This window comes from Coregonus clupeaformis, chromosome 1 (genome assembly GCF_020615455.1).
Source record: "Coregonus clupeaformis isolate EN_2021a chromosome 1, ASM2061545v1, whole genome shotgun sequence".
NCBI classification, from domain to species: domain Eukaryota; kingdom Metazoa; phylum Chordata; class Actinopteri; order Salmoniformes; family Salmonidae; genus Coregonus; species Coregonus clupeaformis.
The window spans coordinates 2,791,412-2,815,841 of NC_059192.1; the positions used below are offsets into that span (position 1 = coordinate 2,791,412).

Here is a 24,430-nt window from a genome sequence, read left to right on the forward strand (position 1 = left end):
GAGGGGGCTACCTGTAATATAGGTGAGTTAGTCTGGATGGGAGGGAGGGGCTACCTGTAATATAGGTGAGTTAGTCTGGATGGGAGGGAGGGGCTACCTGTAATATAGGTGAGTTAGTCTGGATGGGAGGGAGGGGCTACCTGTAATATAGGTGAGTTAGTCTGGATGGGAGGGAGGGGCTACCTGTAATATAGGTGAGTTAGTCTGGATGGGAGGGAGGGGCTACCTGTAATATAGGTGAGTTAGTCTGGATGGGAGGGAGGGGGGGGGCTACCTGTAATATAGGTGAGTTAGTCTGGATGGGGAGGGCTACCTGTAATATAGGTGAGTTAGTCTGGATGGGAGGGAGGGGCTACCTGTAATATAGGTGAGTTAGTCTGGATGGGAGGGAGGGGGCTACCTGTAATATAGGTGAGTTAGTCTGGATGGGAGGGAGGGGCTACCTGTAATATAGGTGAGTTAGTCTGGATGGGAGGGGCTACCTGTAATATAGGTGAGTTAGTCTGGATGGGAGGGGCTACCTGTAATATAGGTGAGTTAGTCTGGATGGGAGGGGCTACCTGTAATATAGGTGAGTTAGTCTGGATGGGAGGGGCTACCTGTAATATAGGTGAGTTAGTCTGGATGGGAGGGGCTACCTGTAATATAGGTGAGTTAGTCTGGATGGGAGGGAGGGGCTACCTGTAATATAGGTGAGTTAGTCTGGATGGGAGGGAGGGAGGGGCTACCTGTAATATAGGTGAGTTAGTCTGGATGGGAGGAGGGAGGGGCTACCTGTAATATAGGTGAGTTAGTCTGGATGGGGGAGGGAGGGAGCTACCTGTAATATAGGTGAGTTAGTCTGGATGGGAGGGAGGGAGGGGCTACCTGTAATATAGGTGAGTTAGTCTGGATGGGAGGGAGGGGCTACCTGTAATATAGGTGAGTTAGTCTGGATGGGAGGGAGGGAGGGGCTACCTGTAATATAGGTGAGTTAGTCTGGATGGGAGGGAGGGAGGGGCTACCTGTAATATAGGTGAGTTAGTCTGGATGGGAGGGAGGGAGGGGCTACCTGTAATATAGGTGAGTTAGTCTGGATGGGAGGGGCTACCTGTAATATAGGTGAGTTAGTCTGGATGGGAGGGAGGGAGGGGCTACCTGTAATATAGGTGAGTTAGTCTGGATGGGAGGGAGGGGGCTACCTGTAATATAGGTGAGTTAGTCTGGATGGGAGGGAGGGGCTACCTGTAATATAGGTGAGTTAGTCTGGATGGGAGGGAGGGGGCTACCTGTAATATAGGTTTGTTAGTCTGGATGGGAGGGAGGGGCTACCTGTAATATAGGTGAGTTAGTCTGGATGGGAGGGGCTACCTGTAATATAGGTGAGTTAGTCTGGATGGGAGGGGCTACCTGTAATATAGGTGAGTTAGTCTGGATGGGAGGGGCTACCTGTAATATAGGTGAGTTAGTCTGGATGGGAGGGGCTACCTGTAATATAGGTGAGTTAGTCTGGATGGGAGGGGGGCTACCTGTAATATAGGTGAGTTAGTCTGGATGGGAGGGGCTACCTGTAATATAGGTGAGTTAGTCTGGATGGAGGGAGGGGGGCTACCTGTAATATAGGTGAGTTAGTCTGGATGGGAGGGAGGGGGGCTACCTGTAATATAGGTGAGTTAGTCTGGATGGGAGGGAGGGGGCTACCTGTAATATAGGTGAGTTAGTCTGGATGGGAGGGGGGGGCTACCTGTAATATAGGTGAGTTAGTCTGGATGGGAGGGGCTACCTGTAATATAGGTGAGTTAGTCTGGATGTGAGGGCTACCTGTAATATAGGTGAGTTAGTCTGGATGGGAGGGGCTACCTGTAATATAGGTGAGTTAGTCTGGATGGGAGGGAGTAGGGCTACCTGTAATATAGGTGAGTTAGTCTGGATGGGAGGGAGGGGGCTACCTGTAATATAGGTGAGTTAGTCTGGATGGGAGGAGAGGGGCTACCTGTAATATAGGTGAGTTAGTCTGGATGGGGAGGGGCTACCTGTAATATAGGTGAGTTAGTCTGGATGGGAGGGGCTACCTGTAATATAGGTGAGTTAGTCTGGATGGGAGGGGCTACCTGTAATATAGGTGAGTTAGTCTGGATGGGAGGGGGGGCTACCTGTAATATAGGTGAGTTAGTCTGGATGGGAGGGAGGGGGCTACCTGTAATATAGGTGAGTTAGTCTGGATGGGAGGGAGGGGCTACCTGTAATATAGGTGAGTTAGTCTGGATGGGAGGGGGCTACCTGTAATATAGGTGAGTTAGTCTGGATGGGAGGGGCTACCTGTAATATAGGTGAGTTAGTCTGGATGGGAGGGAGGGGGCTACCTGTAATATAGGTGAGTTAGTCTGGATGGGAGGGAGGGGGCTACCTGTAATATAGGTGAGTTAGTCTGGATGGGAGGGAGGGGGCTACCTGTAATATAGGTGAGTTAGTCTGGATGGGAGGGAGGGAGGGGCTACCTGTAATATAGGTGAGTTAGTCTGGATGGGAGGGAGGAGGGGCTACCTGTAATATAGGTGAGTTAGTCTGGATGGGAGGGAGGGAGGGGCTACCTGTAATATAGGTGAGTTAGTCTGGATGGGAGGAGGGGGCTACCTGTAATATAGGTGAGTTAGTCTGGATGGGAGGGAGGGGCTACCTGTAATATAGGTGAGTTAGTCTGGATGGGAGGGAGGGAGGGGCTACCTGTAATATAGGTGAGTTAGTCTGGATGGGAGGGAGGGGCTACCTGTAATATAGGTGAGTTAGTCTGGATGGGAGGGAGGGAGGGGCTACCTGTAATATAGGTGAGTTAGTCTGGATGGGAGGGGCTACCTGTAATATAGGTGAGTTAGTCTGGATGGGAGGGAGGGAGGGGCTACCTGTAATATAGGTGAGTTAGTCTGGATGGGAGGGAGGGGGCTACCTGTAATATAGGTGAGTTAGTCTGGATGGGAGGGAGGGGGCTACCTGTAATATAGGTTTGTTAGTCTGGATGGGAGGGAGGGGCTACCTGTAATATAGATTTGTTAGTCTGGATGGGAGGGGCTACCTGTAATATAGGTGAGTTAGTCTGGATGGGAGGGGCTACCTGTAATATAGGTGAGTTAGTCTGGATGGGAGGGGCTACCTGTAATATAGGTGAGTTAGTCTGGATGGGAGGGGCTACCTGTAATATAGGTGAGTTAGTCTGGATGGGAGGGAGGGGGCTACCTGTAATATAGGTGAGTTAGTCTGGATGGGAGGGAGGGAGGGAGGGGCTACCTGTAATATAGGTGAGTTAGTCTGGATGGGAGGGAGGGAGGGGCTACCTGTAATATAGGTGAGTTAGTCTGGATGGGAGGGGAGGGAGGGGCTACCTGTAATATAGGTGAGTTAGTCTGGATGGGAGGGAGGGAGGGGCTACCTGTAATATAGGTGAGTTAGTCTGGATGGGAGGGGCTACCTGTAATATAGGTGAGTTAGTCTGGATGGGAGGGGCTACCTGTAATATAGGTGAGTTAGTCTGGATGGGAGGGGCTACCTGTAATATAGGTGAGTTAGTCTGGATGGGAGGGAGGGGCTACCTGTAATATAGGTGAGTTAGTCTGGATGGGAGGGAGGGGGCTACCTGTAATATAGGTGAGTTAGTCTGGATGGGAGGGAGGGGCTACCTGTAATATAGGTGAGTTAGTCTGGATGGGAGGGAGGGGCTACCTGTAATATAGGTGAGTTAGTCTGGATGGGAGGGAGGGGCTACCTGTAATATAGGTGAGTTAGTCTGGATGGGAGGGGGGGCTACCTGTAATATAGGTGAGTTAGTCTGGATGGGAGGGAGGGGCTACCTGTAATATAGGTGAGTTAGTCTGGATGGGAGGGAGGGAGGGGCTACCTGTAATATAGGTGAGTTAGTCTGGATGGGAGGGGCTACCTGTAATATAGGTGAGTTAGTCTGGATGGGAGGGAGGGGCTACCTGTAATATAGGTGAGTTAGTCTGGATGGGAGGGAGGGGGGCTACCTGTAATATAGATGAGTTAGTCTGGATGGGAGGGAGGGGCTACCTGTAATATAGGTGAGTTAGTCTGGATGGGAGGGGCTACCTGTAATATAGGTGAGTTAGTCTGGATGGGAGGGGCTACCTGTAATATAGGTGAGTTAGTCTGGATGGGAGGGGCTACCTGTAATATAGGTGAGTTAGTCTGGATGGGAGGGGCTACCTGTAATATAGGTGAGTTAGTCTGGATGGGAGGGGCTACCTGTAATATAGGTGAGTTAGTCTGGATGGGAGGGAGGGGCTACCTGTAATATAGGTGAGTTAGTCTGGATGGGAGGGAGGGAGGGGCTACCTGTAATATAGGTGAGTTAGTCTGGATGGGAGGGAGGGAGGGGCTACCTGTAATATAGGTGAGTTAGTCTGGATGGGAGGGAGGGAGGGGCTACCTGTAATATAGGTGAGTTAGTCTGGATGGGAGGGAGGGAGGGGCTACCTGTAATATAGGTGAGTTAGTCTGGATGGGAGGGAGGGGCTACCTGTAATATAGGTGAGTTAGTCTGGATGGGAGGGAGGGGGGGCTACCTGTAATATAGGTGAGTTAGTCTGGATGGGAGGGAGGGAGGGGCTACCTGTAATATAGGTGAGTTAGTCTGGATGGGAGGGAGGGAGGGGCTACCTGTAATATAGGTGAGTTAGTCTGGATGGGGAGGGGCTACCTGTAATATAGGTGAGTTAGTCTGGATGGGAGGGAGGGAGGGGCTACCTGTAATATAGGTGAGTTAGTCTGGATGGGAGGGAGGGGGGCTACCTGTAATATAGGTGAGTTAGTCTGGATGGGAGGGAGGGGCTACCTGTAATATAGGTGAGTTAGTCTGGATGGGAGGGAGGGGGCTACCTGTAATATAGGTTTGTTAGTCTGGATGGGAGGGAGGGGCTACCTGTAATATAGGTGAGTTAGTCTGGATGGGAGGGGCTACCTGTAATATAGGTGAGTTAGTCTGGATGGGAGGGGCTACCTGTAATATAGGTGAGTTAGTCTGGATGGGAGGGGCTACCTGTAATATAGGTGAGTTAGTCTGGATGGGAGGGGCTACCTGTAATATAGGTGAGTTAGTCTGGATGGGAGGGGCTACCTGTAATATAGGTGAGTTAGTCTGGATGGGAGGGGGGGGCTACCTGTAATATAGGTGAGTTAGTCTGGATGGGAGGGAGGGAGGGGCTACCTGTAATATAGGTGAGTTAGTCTGGATGGGAGGGAGGGGCTACCTGTAATATAGGTGAGTTAGTCTGGATGGGAGGGAGGGGGCTACCTGTAATATAGGTGAGTTAGTCTGGATGGGAGGGAGGGAGGGGCTACCTGTAATATAGGTGAGTTAGTCTGGATGGGAGGGGCTACCTGTAATATAGGTGAGTTAGTCTGGATGTGAGGGGCTACCTGTAATATAGGTGAGTTAGTCTGGATGGGAGGGGCTACCTGTAATATAGGTGAGTTAGTCTGGATGGGAGGGAGTAGCTACCTGTAATATAGGTGAGTTAGTCTGGATGGGAGGGAGGGGGCTACCTGTAATATAGGTGAGTTAGTCTGGATGGGAGGGAGGGGCTACCTGTAATATAGGTGAGTTAGTCTGGATGGGAGGGAGGGGCTACCTGTAATATAGGTGAGTTAGTCTGGATGGGAGGGGCTACCTGTAATATAGGTGAGTTAGTCTGGATGGGAGGGGCTACCTGTAATATAGGTGAGTTAGTCTGGATGGGAGGGGCTACCTGTAATATAGGTGAGTTAGTCTGGATGGGAGGGAGGGGGGCTACCTGTAATATAGGTGAGTTAGTCTGGATGGGAGGGAGGGGGCTACCTGTAATATAGGTGAGTTAGTCTGGATGGGAGGGAGGGGCTACCTGTAATATAGGTGAGTTAGTCTGGATGGGAGGGGGCTACCTGTAATATAGGTGAGTTAGTCTGGATGGGAGGGGCTACCTGTAATATAGGTGAGTTAGTCTGGATGGGAGGGAGGGGGCTACCTGTAATATAGGTGAGTTAGTCTGGATGGGAGGGAGGGGGCTACCTGTAATATAGGTGAGTTAGTCTGGATGGGAGGGAGGGGGCTACCTGTAATATAGGTGAGTTAGTCTGGATGGGAGGGAGGGAGGGGCTACCTGTAATATAGGTGAGTTAGTCTGGATGGGAGGGAGGGAGGGGCTACCTGTAATATAGGTGAGTTAGTCTGGATGGGAGGGAGGGAGGGGCTACCTGTAATATAGGTGAGTTAGTCTGGATGGGAGGGGCTACCTGTAATGAGTTAATAGAGGCATCATCATGTACTACAGTAAATGTAACAGTTAGTCCAGAGTTATAAAACCTGGGAGTTCAAACATGGGCTATATCAATCAGTATCACTCATGGTCAAAAAGGAGTGCTGATTTAGAATCGGTTTTGCCTTTGACCAGAAAATAATGTACTTTTTACTCCATACATTTTCCCTGACACCCAAAAGTACTCGTTACATTTTGAATGCTTAGTAGGACAGGAAAATGGTCCAATTCACACACTTATCAAGAGAACATCCCTGGTCATCCCTACTGCCTCTGATCTGATGGACTCACTAAACACAAAGGCTTCGTTTGTAAATGATGTCTGGGTGTTGGAGTGTTCCCCTGGCTAGCCGTAAATGATGTCTGGGTGTTGGAGTGTGCCCCTGGCTAGCCGTAAATGATGTCTGAGTGTTGGAGTGTGCCCCTGGCTAGCCGTAAATGATGTCTGGGTGTTGGAGTGTGCCCCTGGCTAGCCGTAAATGATGTCTGGGTGTTGGAGTGTGCCCCTGGCTAGCCGTAAATGATGTCTGGGTGTTGGAGTGTGCCCCTGGCTAGCCGTAAATGATGTCTGGGTGTTGGAGTGTGCCCCTGGCTAGCCGTAAATGCACAAACAATAATATGTTGCCATCTGGTTTGCTTAATATAAGGAATTTGAAATGATTTGTACTTTTACTTTTGATACTTAAGTATATTTAAAACCAAATACTTTTAGACTTTTACTCAGGTAGTATTTTACTGGTTGACTTTTACTTTTTCTGTTAAGGTATCTTTACTTTTACTCAAGGATGACAACTGGGTACTTTGGACAGAGGGGGAACTGATTCTAGATCAACACTCCTATAGACATCAGGGTACATAGATCAGCACTGCTACTCTGAGATCCTTGATACATCCGGTCCCCTGGGGTTATAGAGACATGGAGATGCTAAAGTGGACAACTCTCCATAGTGCATGACCTGTGATTTAATCTGCGTCAAATCCTCCAGGTGCAAACAGTTTTATCCTCTCATTCTGTCAACGCCCCCTCCTCCCTCTCTTGCGGACCCACCACCCCTCTCTCCATTCCCCCCCTCCCCCCTCTCTTGCAGACCCACCACCCCTCTCTCCATTCCCCCCCTCCCTCCTCTCTTGCAGACCCACCACCCCTCTCTCCTTTTCCCCCCTCCTCCCTCTCTTGCAGACCCACCACCCCTCTCTCCATTCCCCCCCTCCTCCCTCTCTTGCAGACCCACCACCCCTCTCTCCATTCCCCCCCTCCTCCCTCTCTTGCAGACCCACCACCCCTCTCTCCATTTCCCCCTCCTCCCTCTCTTGCAGACCCACCACCCCTCTCTCCATTCCCCCTCCCTCCTCTCTTGCAGACCCACCACCCCTCCCTCCATTCCCCCCTCCCCCTCTCTTGCAGACCCACCACCCCTCTCTCCATTCCCCCCTCCCTCCTCTCTTGCAGACCCACCACCCCCTCTCTCCATTCCCCCCTCCCTCCTCTCTTGCGGACCCCACCACCCCTCCCTCCATTCCCCCCCTCCCTCCTCTCTTGCGGACCCACCACCCCTCCCTCCATTCCCCCCCTCCCTCCTCTCTTGCGGACCCACCACCCCTCTCTCCATTCCCACCCTCCCTCCTCTCACTCCTCTTTTCCTCTGGTGAGTGTTGAGTTATCTTCTTAAAAAGCCCTGACCTCTCTGATAATCCGTTTTAGAGAGCACACAAGTGGATCCCCTCAGAGAAAGAAACCACCAGGCAGAGGGAAGCAGTCGAGTTGTGTTGGTCTGTAAACGTTAGTTTGAGTGTAGACTAAACCCGGTGTCTCCTCTCCTCAGCAGCTGTCGTCCTAACCCCTGGGAGTACGGGGGGCGGGATCCTGGATGGCAACTAAAACTAACTTCTCCCTCTTTCATCTCCTAGATAAGAACAGCAGCTGTCTTCCTAACCCCTGTGAGTACGGGGGGACCTGTGTGACCAGCGGGGACTCCTTCACCTGCGTCTGCAAGGAGGGCTGGGAGGGAGACACCTGTAAACAGAGTGAGTATAGAGGAGGGGAAACACCTTTACCTGGTGGAGGAGGAGGAGGGGAGAGAGAAGGTGGGTTGGCATGGAGACACCTGTAAACAGAGTGAGTATAGAGGAGGGGAAACACCTTTACCTGGTGGAGGAGGAGGAGGAGGGGAGAGAGAAGGTGGGTTGGCATGGAGACACCTGTAAACAGAATGAGTATACCTGGGGGGGAAGGAGGAGGGGAAACACCTTTACCTGGTGGAGGAGGAGGAGGAGGAGGGGAGAGAGAAGGTGGGTTGGCATGGAGACACCTGTAAACAGAGTGAGTATACCTGGGGGGGAAGGAGGAGGGGAAACACCTTTACCTGGTGGAGGAGGAGGAGGAGGAGGGGAGAGAGAAGGTGGGTTGGCATGGAGACACCTGTAAACAGAGTGAGTATACCTGGGGGGGAAGGAGGAGGGGAAACACCTTTACCTGGTGGAGGAGGAGGAGGGGAAACACCTTTACCTGGTGGAGGAGGAGGGGAGAGAGAGAAGGTGGGTTGGCATGGAGACACCTGTAAACAGAGTGCGTATATATACCATTTAGCAGACACTTTTATCCACAGTCATGCTGCCTGTCTAAATGTAGCCTTATATGTTCTCAACCAGAGTCACATCTGATGTAAAGACTGCCATGTTCACAACCAGAGTCACATCTGATGTAAAGACTGCCATGTTCACCACCATAGTCACATCTGATGTAAAGACTGCCATGTTCACAACCAGAGTCACATCTGATGTAAAGACTGCCATGTTCACAACCAGAGTCACATCTGATGTAAAGACTGCCATGTTCACAACCAGAGTCACATCTGATGTAAAGACTTCCATGTTCACAACCAGAGTCACTTCTGATGTAAAGACTGCCATGTTCACAACCAGAGTCACATCTGATGTAAAGACTGCCATGTTCACAACCTGAGTCACATCTGATGTAAAGACTGCCATGTTCACAACCTGAGTCACATCTGATGTAAAGACTGCCATGTTCACAACCTGAGTCACATCTGATGTAAAGACTGCCATGTTCACAACCTGAGTCACATCTGATGTAAAGACTGCCATGTTCACAACCTGAGTCACATCTGATGTAAAGACTGCCATGTTCACAACCAGAGTCACATCTGATGTAAAGACTGCCATGTTCACAACCTGAGTCACATCTGATGTAAAGACTGCCATGTTCACAACCAGAGTCACATCTGATGTAAAGACTGCCATGTGCACAACCTGAGTCACATCTGATGTAAAGACTGCCATGTGCACAACCTGAGTCACATCTGATGTAAAGACTGCCATGTTCACAACCTGAGTCACATCTGATGTAAAGACTGCCATGTGGACAACCTGAGTCACATCTGATGTAAAGACTGCCATGTTCACAACCTGAGTCACATCTGATGTAAAGACTGCCATGTTCACAACCAGAGTCACATCTGATGTAAAGACTGCCATGTTCACAACCTGTAATATAGACTGATTGTGGGTTAACTACTTTGCTTGAGGGCAGAACGGCAGATTTTTTTCAAATTGCCGGCTCTGAGATTTGAACCAGCGACCTTTCAGTTACTGGTCCAATGTTCTTAATGGCTAGACTACCTGCCGCCCCATAGTGTTGCGAGGTGAAGCTGTTCCTCGTAAGCTGGGTGAGAGGCGACGCTGTTTGCTCTGTAATAACCCAGACCGAGTCATCAGGACACACAACACAACGCGCTAAACACAACATGACAAGACTACGCGATAAAAACACGCCTCATGATAGCCTCGACGTTCTCTCTCTCTCCTGTTATCTGTCTCTGCTCACATGCGTGTGAAAAATAACACAACCTCTCTCTCTCTCTCTCAGATACCAACGACTGCAACCCACACCCATGGTAAGTGGAAGCTAAACGTTTCCTATAGAGTCAAACAAGCGTGAGAAGAACATGGGTACCTGGGTTCAAATACTATTCGAAGCTCATTCAAGCCCAGCTAAAGTATTTGAAATAATGTTGAATAGTATTTGAACCCAGGTTTGTTCTGCAGTCTGTACTGTAGTTGCTTAGTTTTTCACCTGTAGGCTCTCTCTCTGTCTCTCTCTGTCTCTCTCTGTCTCTCTCTCTGTCTCTCTGTCTCTCTCTGTCTCTCTCTGTCTCTCTCTCTGTCTCTCTGTCTCTCTCTGTCTCTGTCTCTCTCTCTCTGTCTCTCGCTCTCTGTCTCTCTCTCTCTGTCTCTCTCTCTGTCTCTCTCTCTCTCTGTCTCTGTCTCTGTCTCTCTCTGTCTCTCTCTCTCTGTCTCTGTCCTGGTCATTCCTAGGGTGCGTTCAGCCTAACCTACAGCTTGTTGTTCACTCAGTGCTCCGTCCGATCAAGTGTGTGTGTGTAACCACGTAGATGGAGCTCACTGAGAATCACAGAAATACTCATCTGGTCATTAAAAGGACACCAGAACTCTTTAGAGAGGGGCGTCCCAAATGGCACCTTATTCCGTATAGTGCTCTGACCAGGACCCACGAGACTCTGACCAGGACCCACAGGGCTCTGACCAGGACCCACGGGACTCTGACCAGGACCCACGGGACTCTGACCAGGACCCACGGGACTCTGACCAGGACCCACGGGACTCTGACCAGGACCCACGGGGCTCTGACCAGGACCCACGGGACTCTGACCAGGACCCACAGGGCTCTGACCAGGACCCACGGGGCTCTGACCAGGACCCACGGGGCTCTGACCAGGACCCACGGGGCTCTGACCAGGACCCACGGGGCTCTGACCAGGACCCACGGGGCTCTGACCAGGACCCACGGGGCTCTGACCAGGACCCACGGGGCTCTGACCAGGACCCACGGGGCTCTGACCAGGACCCACGGGACTCTGACCAGGACCCACGGGACTCTGACCAGGACCCACGGGACTCTGACCAGGACCCACGGGACTCTGACCAGGACCCACGGGGCTCTGACCAGGACCCACGGGACTCTGACCAGGACCCACGGGACTCTGACCAGGACCCACGGGACTCTGACCAGGACCCACAGGGCTCTGACCAGGACCCACGGGGCTCTGACCAGGACCCACGGGACTCTGACCAGGACCCACGGGACTCTGACCAGGACCCACGGGGCTCTGACCAGGACCCACGGGACTCTGACCAGGACCCACAGGGCTCTGACCAGGACCCACAGGACTCTGACCAGGACCCACAGGGCTCTGACCAGGACCCACAGGATTCTGACCAGGACCCACAGGACTCTGACCAGGACCCACAGGGCTCTGACCAGGACCCACGGGACTCTGACCAGGACCCACGGGACTCTGACCAGGACCCACGGGACTCTGACCAGGACCCACGGGACTCTGACCAGGACCCACGGGACTCTGACCAGGACCCACGGGACTCTGACCAGGACCCACGGGACTCTGACCAGGACCCACGGGACTCTGACCAGGACCCACGGGACTCTGACCAGGACCCACGGGACTCTGACCAGGACCCACGGGACTCTGACCAGGACCCACGGGGCTCTGACCAGGACCCACGGGGCTCTGACCAGGACCCACGGGACTCTGACCAGGACTCTGACCAGGACCCACAGGGCTCTGACCAGGACCCACGGGACTCTGACCAGGACCCACGGGACCCTGACCAGGACTCTGACCAGGACTCTGACCAGGACCCACAGGGCTCTGACCAGGACCCATAGGGCTCTGACCAGGACCCACGGGACTCTGACCAGGACCCACGGGACCCTGACCAGGACTCTGACCAGGACTCTGACCAGGACCCACAGGGCTCTGACCAGGACCCATAGGGCTCTGACCAGGACCCACGGGACTCTGACCAGGACCCATAGGGCTCTGACCAGGACCCACGGGACTCTGACCAGGACCCACAGGGCTCTGACCAGGACACACAGGGCTCTGACCAGGACCCACAGGGCTCTGACCAGGACCCATAGGGCTCTGACCAGGACCCACGGGAGTCTGACCAGGACCCACGGGAGTCTGACCAGGACCCACGGGACTCTGACCAGGACCCACGGGACTCTGACCAGGACTCATAGGGCTCTGTGTAGGGAATAGGGTGCAATCTGGAATGCAGACAGAGACTCTGGGTAGACTGACTTAGATGTTTTCATGTTGAACTGAAACTGACCTCTCTGTCTGTCTCCTCTTTCTCTCTCACCTCTCCCCATACCTCTCCTCCTCCTCCTCCTCCTCTCCAGTTATAACAGTGGGACGTGTGTGGATGGTGATAACTGGTATCGATGTGAATGCGCTCCAGGCTTCGCTGGGCCAGACTGCAGGATCAGTGAGTATTAACACCAACTCCCCTGTCGCCTCACCCATTCTCCCTCCCCCCTTCACCCTGCCTCACCCATCCTCTCTCCCCCTTCACCCTGCCTCACCCATCCTCTCTCCCCCTCTCCCCCCTCTTCACCCTGCCTCCCCCTCTTCACCCTGCCTCCCCCATCCCCCGGGGTGAGGGGACAGTCTGAGCGTTGGGCTATTTCCGGCATCACACACACACACACACACACACACACACACACACACACACACACACACACACACACACACACTGCGCTGCCTTGACAGTCTCGGGGCAGACTGGCTTACAAGGCCAACAGCTAATCAACCAATTGGTCTTGTTCTCTGACTAAGATTATGCGCACACACACACACACACACACACACACACACACATATAGAGGTGCTCTCTGACAGTGATTACTCAGATTGTTTTCCCTCCTAAAGGCTTTCAGATGGTTTCTACATTCCTCCTGTCCGTTCTACACTCTAGCCTTCAGCTCTCTACATGCCTGCTAATGATCCTGGGTCTAATGTAGAGGGGATCCTGGGTCTAATGGAGAGGGGATCCTGGGTCTAATGGAGAGGGGATCCTGGGTCTAATGTAGAGGGGATCCTGGGTCTAATGTAGAGGGGATCCTGGGTCTAATGGAGAGGGGATCCTGGGTCTATTGTAGAGGGGATCCTGGGTCTAATGGAGAGGGGATCCTGGGTCTAATGTAGAGGGGATCCTGGGTCTAATGTAGAGGGGATCCTGGGTGTAATGGAGAGGGGATCCTGGGTGTAATGGAGAGGGGATCCTGGGTCTAATGTAGAGGGGATCCTGGGTCTAATGGAGAGGGGATCCTGGGTGTAATGTAGAGGGGATCCTGGGTCTAATGTAGAGGGGATCCTGGGTCTAATGGAGAGGGGATCCTGGGTCTAATGTAGAGGGGATCCTGGGTCTAATGTAGAGGGGATCCTGGGTCTAATGTAGAGGGGATCCTGGGTCTAATGTAGAGGGGATCCTGGGTCTAATGTAGAGGGGATCCTGGGTCTAATGGAGAGGGGATCCTGGGTCTAATGGAGAGGGGATCCTGGGTCTAATGGAGAGGGGATCCTGGGTCTAATGGAGAGGGGATCCTGGGTCTAATGGAGAGGGGATCCTGGGTCTAATGTAGAGGAGATCCTGGGTGTAATGTAGAGGAGATCCTGTGTGTAATAGATCCAGGCTGATTTAGAGACTGTCTGCTAGTCTGTTATTAACTGTGGTTGTGCTCCAGAGAGAGACTGTGATTGAAAAGTCAGTCCACAAATCTAACTTCAAAAGAGTATAGCCAATATCTTTATGTTGTTCCTCACCACTGTTTTATTCTCTCCCTGTGTGTGTGTGTGTGTGTGTGTGTGTGTGTGTGTGTGTGTTAGATATCAATGAGTGCCAGTCTTCTCCCTGTTTCTCCGGTGCTAGCTGTATTGATGAGATCAATGGCTACCGCTGCCTGTGTCCCCAAGACAGAGCTGGACCACGTTGTCAGGAAGGTAGGTTCACACACACACACACACACACACACACACACACACACACACACGGTCAGGAGGTAGGTTAACACACACACACACACACACACACACGGTCAGGAGATATACTGCATTTGGAAAGTATTCAGACTCCTTGACATTTTCCACATTTTGTTACATTACAGCCTTATTCTAAAATGGATTAAATAGATTTTTTCCTCACCAATCTACACACAATATCCCATAATGACAGTGAAATTTTTTCCCCACGTTTGCAAATGTATAAAAAAAAAAAAAACATAATACCTTATTTACATAAATATTCAGACCCTTTGCTATGAGACTCGAAATTGAGCTCGGGTGCATCCTGTTTCCATTGATCATCCTTGAGATGTTTCTACAACTTGATTGGAGTCCACCTGTGGTAAATTCAATTGATTGGACATGATTTGGAAAGGCACACACCTGTCTATATAAGGTCCCACAGTTGACAGTGCATGTCAGAACAAAAACCAAGCCATGAGGTCGAAGGAATTGTCCGTAGAGCTCAGAGACAGGATTGTGTCGAGGCACAGATCTGGGGAAGGGTACACATTTTTTTTTGCAGCATTGAAGGTCCCCAAGAACACAGTGGCCTCCATCATTCTTAAATGGAAGAAGTTTGGAACCACCAAGACTCTTCCTAGAGCTGGCCGCCCGGCCAAACTGAGCAATCAGGGGAGAAGGGCCTTGGTCAGGGAGGTGACCAAGAACCCGATGGTCACTCTGACAGAGCTCCAGAGTTCCTCTGTGGAGATGGGAGAACCTTCCAGAAGGACAACCATCTCTGCAGCACTCCACCAATCAGGCCTTTATGGTAGAGTGGCCAGACGGAAGCCACTCCTCAGTAAAAGGCACGACAGCCCGCTTGGAGTTTGCCAAAAGGCACCTAAAAGACTCTCAGACCATGAGAAACAAGATTCTCTGGTCTGATGAAACCAAGATTGAACACTTTGGCCTGAATGCCAAGTGTCACGTCTGGAGGAAACCTGGCACCATCCCTACAGTGAAGCATGGTGGTGGCAGCATCATGCTTTGGGGATGTTTTTCAGCAGCAGGGATTGGGAGACTAGTCAGGATTGAGGGAAAGATGAACGGAGCAAAGTCCAGAGAGATTTTTGATGAAAACCTGCTCCAGAGCGCTCAGGACCTCAGACTGGGGCAAAGGCTTCTAACAGGACAATGACCCTAAGCACACAGCCAAGACAACGCAGGAGTGGCTTTGGGACAAGTCTCTGAATGTCCTTGAGTGGCCCGGCCAGAGCCCGGACTTGAACCCGATCGAACATCTCTGGAGAGACCTGAAAATAGCTGTGCAGCGACGTTCCCCATCCAACCTGACAGAGCTTGAGAGGATCTGCAGAGAAGAATGGGAGAAACTCCCCAAATACAGGTGTGCCAAGCTTGTAGCATCATACCCAAGAAGACTCGAGGCTGTAATCGCTGCCAAAGGTGCTTCAACAAAGTACTGAGTAAAGGGTCGGAATACTTATGTAAATACGTTTTTTATTTTTAATACATTTGCTACAATTTCTAAAAACCTGTTTTTGCTTCATCATTATGGGGTTGTGGATTGATGAGGGGGGGGGGGAAACAATTTAATCAATTTCAGAATAAGGCTGTAACGTAACAAAATGTGGAAAAAGTCAAGAGGTCTGAATACTTTCTGAATGCACTGTAGGTTAACACACACGGTCAGTCAGGAGAGCCTTCATTGTTCTGACTTGTTTTATTTCTTGGTGTTACAGTGACACAGAGACCGTGCTCAGTGAGCGGTCGCCCGACCCCTGAAGGAGCGAAGTGGGAGGAGGACTGTAACACCTGCCAGTGTTTTAATGGGAAGGTGGTGTGTACCAGGGTACGGGCTAACTGCACTTCTTACTTTCCATAGATGTTTGTGGCAGACTTGGGTTTTCTCTCAAATAACCAATGAAATTGTCACAAGTGCAACCTGCCTATCTGACGCTGAAAACGATTTAAAATCAAAGAAATTCTACTTCAACCCAGGTAGGTTTCTAAGTCTTATTGTCTGGATCTTGATTTGGGTATTTTGTCTCGTTGTGTTCCAGATGTGGTGTGGTCCTAAGTCGTGCCGGGTCAGCGGTGGGGTCAAAGGTCGAGGCAGCGGAGGGGGCGGGGCCGGGTGTCTGTCTGGTCAGAGCTGTGTACCAATCAGGGAGGAGCAGTGTTTTGTCCGGCCGTGTCAGAATCTTGGGGAGTGCTACCCTTCATCCCCACCACAACCAACCACCAAATGCCACCCCAGCTCTGGTTACCACGACAACAGCTGTGCCAACATCACGCTCACGTTCACCAAAGAGACCATGCCCAGGGTGAGTCCTCTTCACTCACACTTTTACTGTTCACTCTCTCTATTCCAAATAGTGCACTACTTTTGACCAGAGCCCTATTCAGTCTCTAACTCTCCTCCTCCACCCTGCTGCTCAGCCCTCTGCTCTCAGCCCTCTGCTCTCAGCCCTCTGCTCTCAGCCCTCCGCTCTCAGCCCTCTGCTCTCAGCCCTCTGCTCTCAGCCCTCCGCTCTCAGCCCTCTGCTCTCAGCCCTCTGCTCTCAGCCCTCTGCTCTCAGCCCTCTGCTCTCAGCCCTCTGCTCTCAGCCCTCTGCTGCTCAGCCCTCCGCTCTCAGCCCTCCGCTCTCAGCCCTCCGCTCTCAGCCCTCCGCTCTCAGCCCTCCGCTCTCAGCCCTCCGCTCTCAGCCCTCCGCTCTCAGCCCTCCGCTCTCAGCCCTCCGCTCTCAGCCCTCCGCTCTCAGCCATTCAGCCCAGCTCCTCTGTCACTCTCTAACTCAATATGGCTGAGTTTACACAGGCAGCCCAATTCTGATCTTCTGCCCAAATATCAGCAAAAGAGCTGATCTGATTGGTCAAGACAAATTAGTGGAAAAAGATCCGAATTAGGCTGCCTGAACACACACACACACACACACACACACACACACACACACACACACACACACCACGCTCTGAGCTAAACTAACTACTCATCCCGACCAGCAAAGGGATAGGTTGTCAGTCCCGTTACAGGAACGAGAAAAGGGGACTTCCTCATTTTTTTGTTTTCTCCATCCAACTCAAATCACATTTTATTTGTCACGTGCTTATTAGTTAACAACAAGTGTAGACTAACAGTGAAAGACTTACCTGACGGGTCTAACGGTCCCTTCCCAACAATGCAGAGTTAAAAATATAGAAACAATTATAACACGAGGAATAAATACACAATGAGGATAACTTGGCTGTGTACGTGGTGGGGTACCCCCGGGCATTTAGCCGTCGATCTGCAGGGATACGAGATAATCGAGGTACATATGTACATAGACAGTGCATTCGGAAAGTATTCAGACCCCTTGACTTTTTCCACATTTTGTTACGTTACAGCCTTATTCTAAAATGTATGAAATAGTTTTTTTCCTCATCAATCTACACACAGTACCCCATAACGACAAAGCTAAAACTATCACATTTCCATCAGTATTCAGACACTTTACTCAGTACTTTGTTGAAGCACTTTTGGCAGCGATTACAGCCTCGAGTCTTCTTGGGTATGACGCTAAAAGCTTGGCAGAAGTGAGGTCCTGAGCGCTCTGGAGCAGGTTTTCATCAAGGATCTCTCTGTACTTTGGTCCGTTCATCTTTCCCTCCATCCTGACTAGTCTCCATGCCGCTGAAAAACACCCCCACAGCATGATACTGCCACCACCATGCTTCACCGTAGGGATGGTGCCAGGTTTCCTCCAGACGTGACACTTGGCATTCAGGCCAAAGAGATCGACCTTGGTTTCATCAGACCAGAGAATCTTGTTTCTCATGGTCTTGGGAGTTCATAAGGTGCCTTTTGGCAAACTCCAAGTGGGCTGTCATGTGCCTTTTACTGAGGAGTGGCTTCTGTCTGGCCACTACCATAAAGGCCTGGAGTGGAGTGCTGCAGAGATGGTTGTCCTTCTGGAAGATTCTCCCTGTAGCTCAGTTGGTAGAGCATGGCGCTTGCAACGCCAGGGTTGTGGGTTCGTTTCCCACGGGTGGCCAGTATGAAAATGTATGCACTCACTAACTGTAAGTCGCTCTGGATAAGACCGTCTGCTAAATGACTAAAATGTAAAATCTCCACAGAGGAACTCTAGAGCTCTGTCAGAGTGACCATCGGGTTCTTGGTCACCTCCCTGACCAAGGCCCTTCTCCCCCGATTGCTCAGTTTGACCGGGCGGCCAGCTCTAGGAAGAGTCTTGGTAGTTCCAAACTTCTTCCATTTAAGAATGATGGAGGCCACTGTGTTCTTGGAGACCTTCAATGCTGTAGAAATGTTTTGGTACCCTTCCCCAGATCTGTGCCTCGACACAACACTGTCTCGGAGCTCTATGGACAATTCCTTGGCTTGGTTTTTGCTCTGACATGCACTGTCAACTGTGGGACCTTATATAGACAGGTGTATGCCTTTCCAAATCATGTCCAATCAATTGAATTGACCACAGGTGGACTCCAATCAAGTTGTAGAAACATCTCAAGGATGATCAATGGAAACAGGATGCACCTGAGCTCAATTTCGAGTCTCATAGGGAAGGGGTCTGAAAACTTTCCGAATGCACTGTAGGTAGGGCTAAAGTAACTAGGTAACAGGATAGACAACAGTAGAAGCAGTGTATGTGATAGTGCAAAAAGGTAAATGCAGATAGTTAAATAGTTAACCAATAGGTACCCAGACTAACTACAGTGGGGGAAAAAAGTATTTAGTCAGCCACCAATTGTGCAAGTTCTCCCACTTAAAAAGATGAGAGAGGCCTGTAATTTTCGTTATAGGTACACGTCAACTATGACAGACAAATCGAGGAAAAAAAATCCAGAAAATCACATTGTAGGATTTTTTATGAATTTATTTTCAAATTATGGTGGAAAATAAGTATTTGGTCACCTACAAACAAGCAAGATTTCTGGCTCTCACAGACCTGTAACTTCTTTTTTAAGAGGCTCCTCTGTCCTCCACTCGTTACCTGTATTAATGGCACCTGTTTGAACTTATTATCAGTATAAAAGACACCTGTCCACAACCTCAAACAGTCACACTCCAAACTCCACTATGGCCAAGACCAAAGAGCTGTCAAAGGACACCAGAAACAAAATTGTAGACCTGCACCAGGCTGGGAAGACTGAATCTGCAATAGGTAAGCAGCTTGGTTTGAAGAAATCAACTGTGGGAGCAATTATTAGGAAATGGAAGACATACAAGACCACTGATAATCTCCCTCGATCTGGGGCTCCACGCAAGATCTCACCCCGTGGGGTCAAAATGATCACAAGAACGGTGAGCAAAAATCCCAGAACCACACGGGGGGACCTAGTGAATGACCTGCAGAGAGCTGGGACCAAAGTAACAAAGCCTACCATCAGTAACACACTACGCCGCCAGGGACTCAAATCCTGCAGTGCCAGACGTGTCCCCCTGCTTAAGCCAGTACATGTCCAGGCCCGTCTGAAGTTTGCTAGAGTGCATTTGGATGATCCAATAGAGGATTGGGAGAATGTCATATGGTAAGATGAAACCAAAATATAACTTTTTGGTAAAAACTCAACTCGTCGTGTTTGGAGGACAAAGAATGCTGAGTTGCATCCAAAGAACACCATACCTACTGTGAAGCATGGGGGTGGAAACATCATGCTTTGGGGCTGTTTTTCTGCAAAGGGACCAGGACGACTGATCCGTGTAAAGGAAGGAATGAATGGGGCCATGTATCGTGAGATTTTGAGTGAAAACCTCCTTCCATCAGCAAGGGCATTGAAGATGAAACGTGGCTGGGTCTTTCAGCATGACAATGATCCCAAACACACCGCCCGGGCAACGAAGGAGTGGCTTCGTAAGAAGCATTTCAAGGTCCTGGAGTGGCCTAGCCTGTCTCCAGATCTCAACCCCATAGAAAATCTTTGGAGGGAGTTGAAAGTCTGTGTTGCCCAGCGACAGCCCCAAAACATCACTGCTCTAGAGAAGATCTGCATGGAGGAATGGGCCAAAATACCAGCAACAGTGTGTGAAAACCTTGTAAAGGCTTACAGAAAACGTTTGACCTGTGTCATTGCCAACAAAGGGTATATAACAAAGTATTGAGAAACTTTAGTTATTGACCAAATACTTATTTTCCACCATAATTTGCAAATAAATTCATAAAAAATCCTACAATGTGATTATCTGGATTTATTTTCCTAATTTTGTCTGTCATAGTTGACGTGTACCTATGATGAAAATTACAGGCCTCTCTCATCTTTTTAAGTGGGAGAACTTGCACAATTGGTGGCTGACTAAATACTTTTTTCCCCCACTGTATTTAGCAGTCTAATGGCTTGGAAGCTGTTCAGGGTCCTGTTGGTTCTAGACTTGGTTCATCTGTACCGCTTGCCGTGCGGTAGCAGAGAGAACAGTCTATGACTAGGGTGGCTGGAGTCTTTGACCATTTTCAGGGCCTTCCTCTGGTTTTTGTTCCTTGCCTGTCTTTAACTGATTTAGTCAGCTGGCTAATTTCTGTAGCCTGATCGTCTGCAGGGGTTAAAGTTCTGTCACTGCAACGTATTTCCGTCATATGGATTCAAATATCTCTCTCTCTCTCTCTCTCTTTTCAAGGGGCTTTATTGGCATGGGAAACACATGTTAACATTGCCAAAGCAAGTGAAATGGATAAACAAAGTGAAATAAACAATAAATATTAACAGTAAACATTACACTCAGAAGTTCCAAAAGAATAAAGACATTTCAAATGTCATATTATGTATATCTACAGTGTTGTAATGATGTGCAAATAGTTAAAGTAAAAAAGTTAATAAATAAACATAAATATGGGTTGTATTTACAATGGTGTTTGTTCTTCACTGGTTGCCCTTTTCTTGTGGCAACAGGTCACACATCTTGCTGCTGTGATGGCACACTGTGGTTTTTCACCCAGTAGATAAGGGAGTTTATCAAAATTGGGTTTGTTTTCGAATTCTTTGTGGATCTGTGTAATCTGAGGGAAATATGTGTCTCTAATATGGTCATACATTTGGCAGGAGGTTAGGAAGTGCAGCTCAGTTTCCACCTCATTTTGTGGGCAGTGCGCACATAGCCTGTCTTCTCTTGAGAGCCAGGTCTGCCTACGGCGGCCTTTCTCAATAGCAAGGCTATGCTCACTGAGTCTGTACATAGTCAAAGCTTTCCTTAATTTTGGGTCAGTCACAGTGGTCAGGTATTCTGCCACTGTGTACTCTCTGTTTAGGGCCAAATAGCATTCTAGTTTGCTCTGTTTTTTTGTTAATTACTTGACACATTGGAAGTAATTATATTTTAGTTTTCTCATCATTTGGTTTGGTCTAATTGTGTTGCTGTTCTGGGGCTCTGTGGGATCTGTTTGTGTTTGTGAACAGAGACCCAGGACCAGCTTGCTTAGGGGACTCTTCTCCAGGTTCATCTCTCTGTAGGTGATGGCTTTGTTATGGAAGGTTTGGGAATCACTTCCTCTTAGGTGGTTGTAGATTTTAACGGCTCTTTTCTGGATTTTGATAATTAGCAGGTATCAGCCTAATTTTGCTCTGCATGCATTATTTGTTGTTTTACGTTGTACACAGAGGATATTTTTGCAGAATTCTGCATGCAGAATTTTGTAAATTCTTGGTTGGTGAGCGGACCCCAGACCTCAACCATCAAGGCCAATGGTTTCTATAACTGATTCAAGTATTTTTAGCCAGATGGTATGTCAAATGTTATGTTCCTTTTGATGGCAAAGAAGGCCCTTCTTGCCTTGTCTCTCAGATCGTTCACAGATTTGTGGAAGTTACCTGTGGCACTGATGTTTAGGCCGAGGTATGTATAGTTTTTTGTGTGCTCTAAGACAACGGTGTCTAGATGGAATTTGTATTTGTGGTCCTGGCAACTGGACCTTTTTTGGAACACCATTATTTTTATCTTGTCTTGGTAATTATTCTAATCAAAGGAGAGACTTTTAGATTTCTTCAAAACCATCAAACGTATTAATAATTACTGCAGTAATGGAGCGTTAACAGTCACCTTAAGGCCCAAATAACCAGGGTTAGGTTACAGCTCTTTCTGAGTCCTCGTGTCAAAGAACAATTGTGTGAAATTATACAAAGGTACATTGTGCTCTCATGCAACAGACAGCAAGATTTACATGGCGCCAAATATCTGTCTCTAGTTAATTTACTACTTGTTCATACAGAAATACTAATGCAACATGGGTCACTAGGTCCTTCCCTGAATTTATGAAGTCCAGTGTTTGTTAATAACCTGGAGCGAGGGTTCTCCTCACCCCGGCAGACCGGTGTTCATTAATAACCTGGAGGGAGGGTTCTCCTCACCCCGGCAGACCGGTGTTCGTTAATAACCTGGAGCGAGGGTTCTCCTCACCCCGGCAGACCGGTGTTCGTTAATAACCTGGAGGGAGGGTTCTCCTCACCCCAGCAGACCGGTGTTCATTAATAACCTGGAGGGAGGGTTCTCCTCACCCCGGCAGACCGGTGTTCGTTAATAACCTGGAGCGAGGGTTCTCCTCACCCCGGCAGACCGGTGTTCGTTAATAACCTGGAGCGAGGGTTCTCCTCACCCCGGCAGACAGACCAGCATTTCACACAGACACTACTCATGGATTGGAGTGTTGTCTTCTCACCCCGGCAGACCGGTGTTCCTTAATAACCTGGAGCGAGGGATTGGAGTGTTGTCTCCTCACCCCGGCAGACCGGTGTTCGTTAATAACCTGGAGCGAGGGTTCTCCTCACCCCGGCAGACCGGTGTTCGTTAATAACCTGGAGGGAGGGTTCTCCTCACCCCAGCAGACCGGTGTTCATTAATAACCTGGAGGGAGGGTTCTCCTCACCCCGGCAGACCGGTGTTCGTTAATAACCTGGAGCGAGGGTTCTCCTCACCCCGGCAGACCGGTGTTCGTTAATAACCTGGAGCGAGGGTTCTCCTCACCCCGGCAGACAGACCAGCATTTCACACAGACACTACTCATGGATTGGAGTGTTGTCTTCTCACCCCGGCAGACCGGTGTTCCTTAATAACCTGGAGCGAGGGATTGGAGTGTTGTCTCCTCACCCCGGCAGACCGGTGTTCCTTAATAACCTGGAGCGAGGGATTGGAGTGTTGTCTCCTCACCCCGGCAGACCGGTGTTCCTTAATAACCTGGAGCGAGGGATTGGAGTGTTGTCTCCTCACCCCAGCAGACCGGTGTTCCTTAATAACCTGGAGCGAGGGATTGGAGTGTTGTCTCCTCACCAAGCCATCGTACATCTACTGTCAGCGTTAAGCCTCAGAGGCTCCTCTCGGAAGAACAGACATTGTGAAAGTACTAATATTGGAATACATTATAATATAAAAGTAATTTGATTAACATAATGTTGTCATTCTACCATGTCTTACTGAGATTTACTGTCAGGGCCCAGGTCTGACAGAATATGTGCAGAAGATCTAGGTGCTGCTGTAGGCCTTCCTTGGTTGGGGACAGAAGCACCAGATCATCAGCAAACAGTAGACATTTTACTTCAGATTCTAGTAGGGTGAGGCCGGGTGCTGCAGACTGTTCTAGTGCCCTCGCCTATTCGTTGAGATATATGTTGAAGAGGGTGGGGCTTAAACTGCATCCCTGTCTCACCCCACGGCCCTGTGGAAAGAAATGTGTGTTTTTTTTTGCCAATTTTAACCGCACACTTGTTGTTTGTGTACATGGATTTTATAATGTCGTATGTTTTTCCCCCAACACCACTTTCCATCAATTTGTATAGCAGACCCTCATGCCAAAATGAGTCAAACTTTTTTTTTGAAATCAACAAAGCTTGAGAAGACTGACTTTGTTTTGGTTTGTTTGTTAGTCAATTAGGGTGTGCAGGGTGAATACGTGGTCTGTCGTACGGTAAACATTTTTTCCCCAAACTTTTTTTTTTATTTGCTTCGTCCAACCTCCGTAAAGGCGAACATTCTACTGAGGCCATCGCCTTTTGGGGGTCTTGGAACTCTTTCTCGGTGCCATTGTATGTTATACGGATCCGGGCAGGAAAAGCCACACCATACCGAACGTCGGTCCATCCACGGAGCAGACTCTTGACATTGTTGAAAGCGGCACGGTCATGAGCAACACTGGGGGCATAGTCTGGGAAGAAGGAGATGGGTGCTCCGTTGCATCTAAGTGGGCCAAATTCTCTGGCACGCCCAAAAACATCAATACAATCTGATAGTAGTGTAGTTTAGCCACAATGACGCAAGGTTTTCCGCCAGGCTTTCTTGCTTGAGAGCCCCGA

At 49.7% G+C, this 24,430-nt stretch overlaps 1 protein-coding gene across 2 annotated transcripts in view; it reads left to right on the plus strand.

The window, feature by feature from the left end:
• Positions 1-24,430, plus strand: part of LOC121558701 (protein jagged-1b) — a 138,059-nt gene that overhangs the window by 95,460 nt on the left and 18,169 nt on the right. For both annotated transcript variants that reach the window (XM_045223604.1, XM_045223609.1), the window contains exons 18-23: positions 8,190-8,306; positions 10,168-10,195; positions 12,529-12,614; positions 14,018-14,131; positions 15,898-16,007; positions 16,219-16,482. In XM_045223604.1, coding sequence (XP_045079539.1) covers positions 8,190-8,306; positions 10,168-10,195; positions 12,529-12,614; positions 14,018-14,131; positions 15,898-16,007; positions 16,219-16,482 — 719 coding nt within the window. The remainder of the gene's footprint in view (positions 1-8,189; positions 8,307-10,167; positions 10,196-12,528; positions 12,615-14,017; positions 14,132-15,897; positions 16,008-16,218; positions 16,483-24,430) is intronic.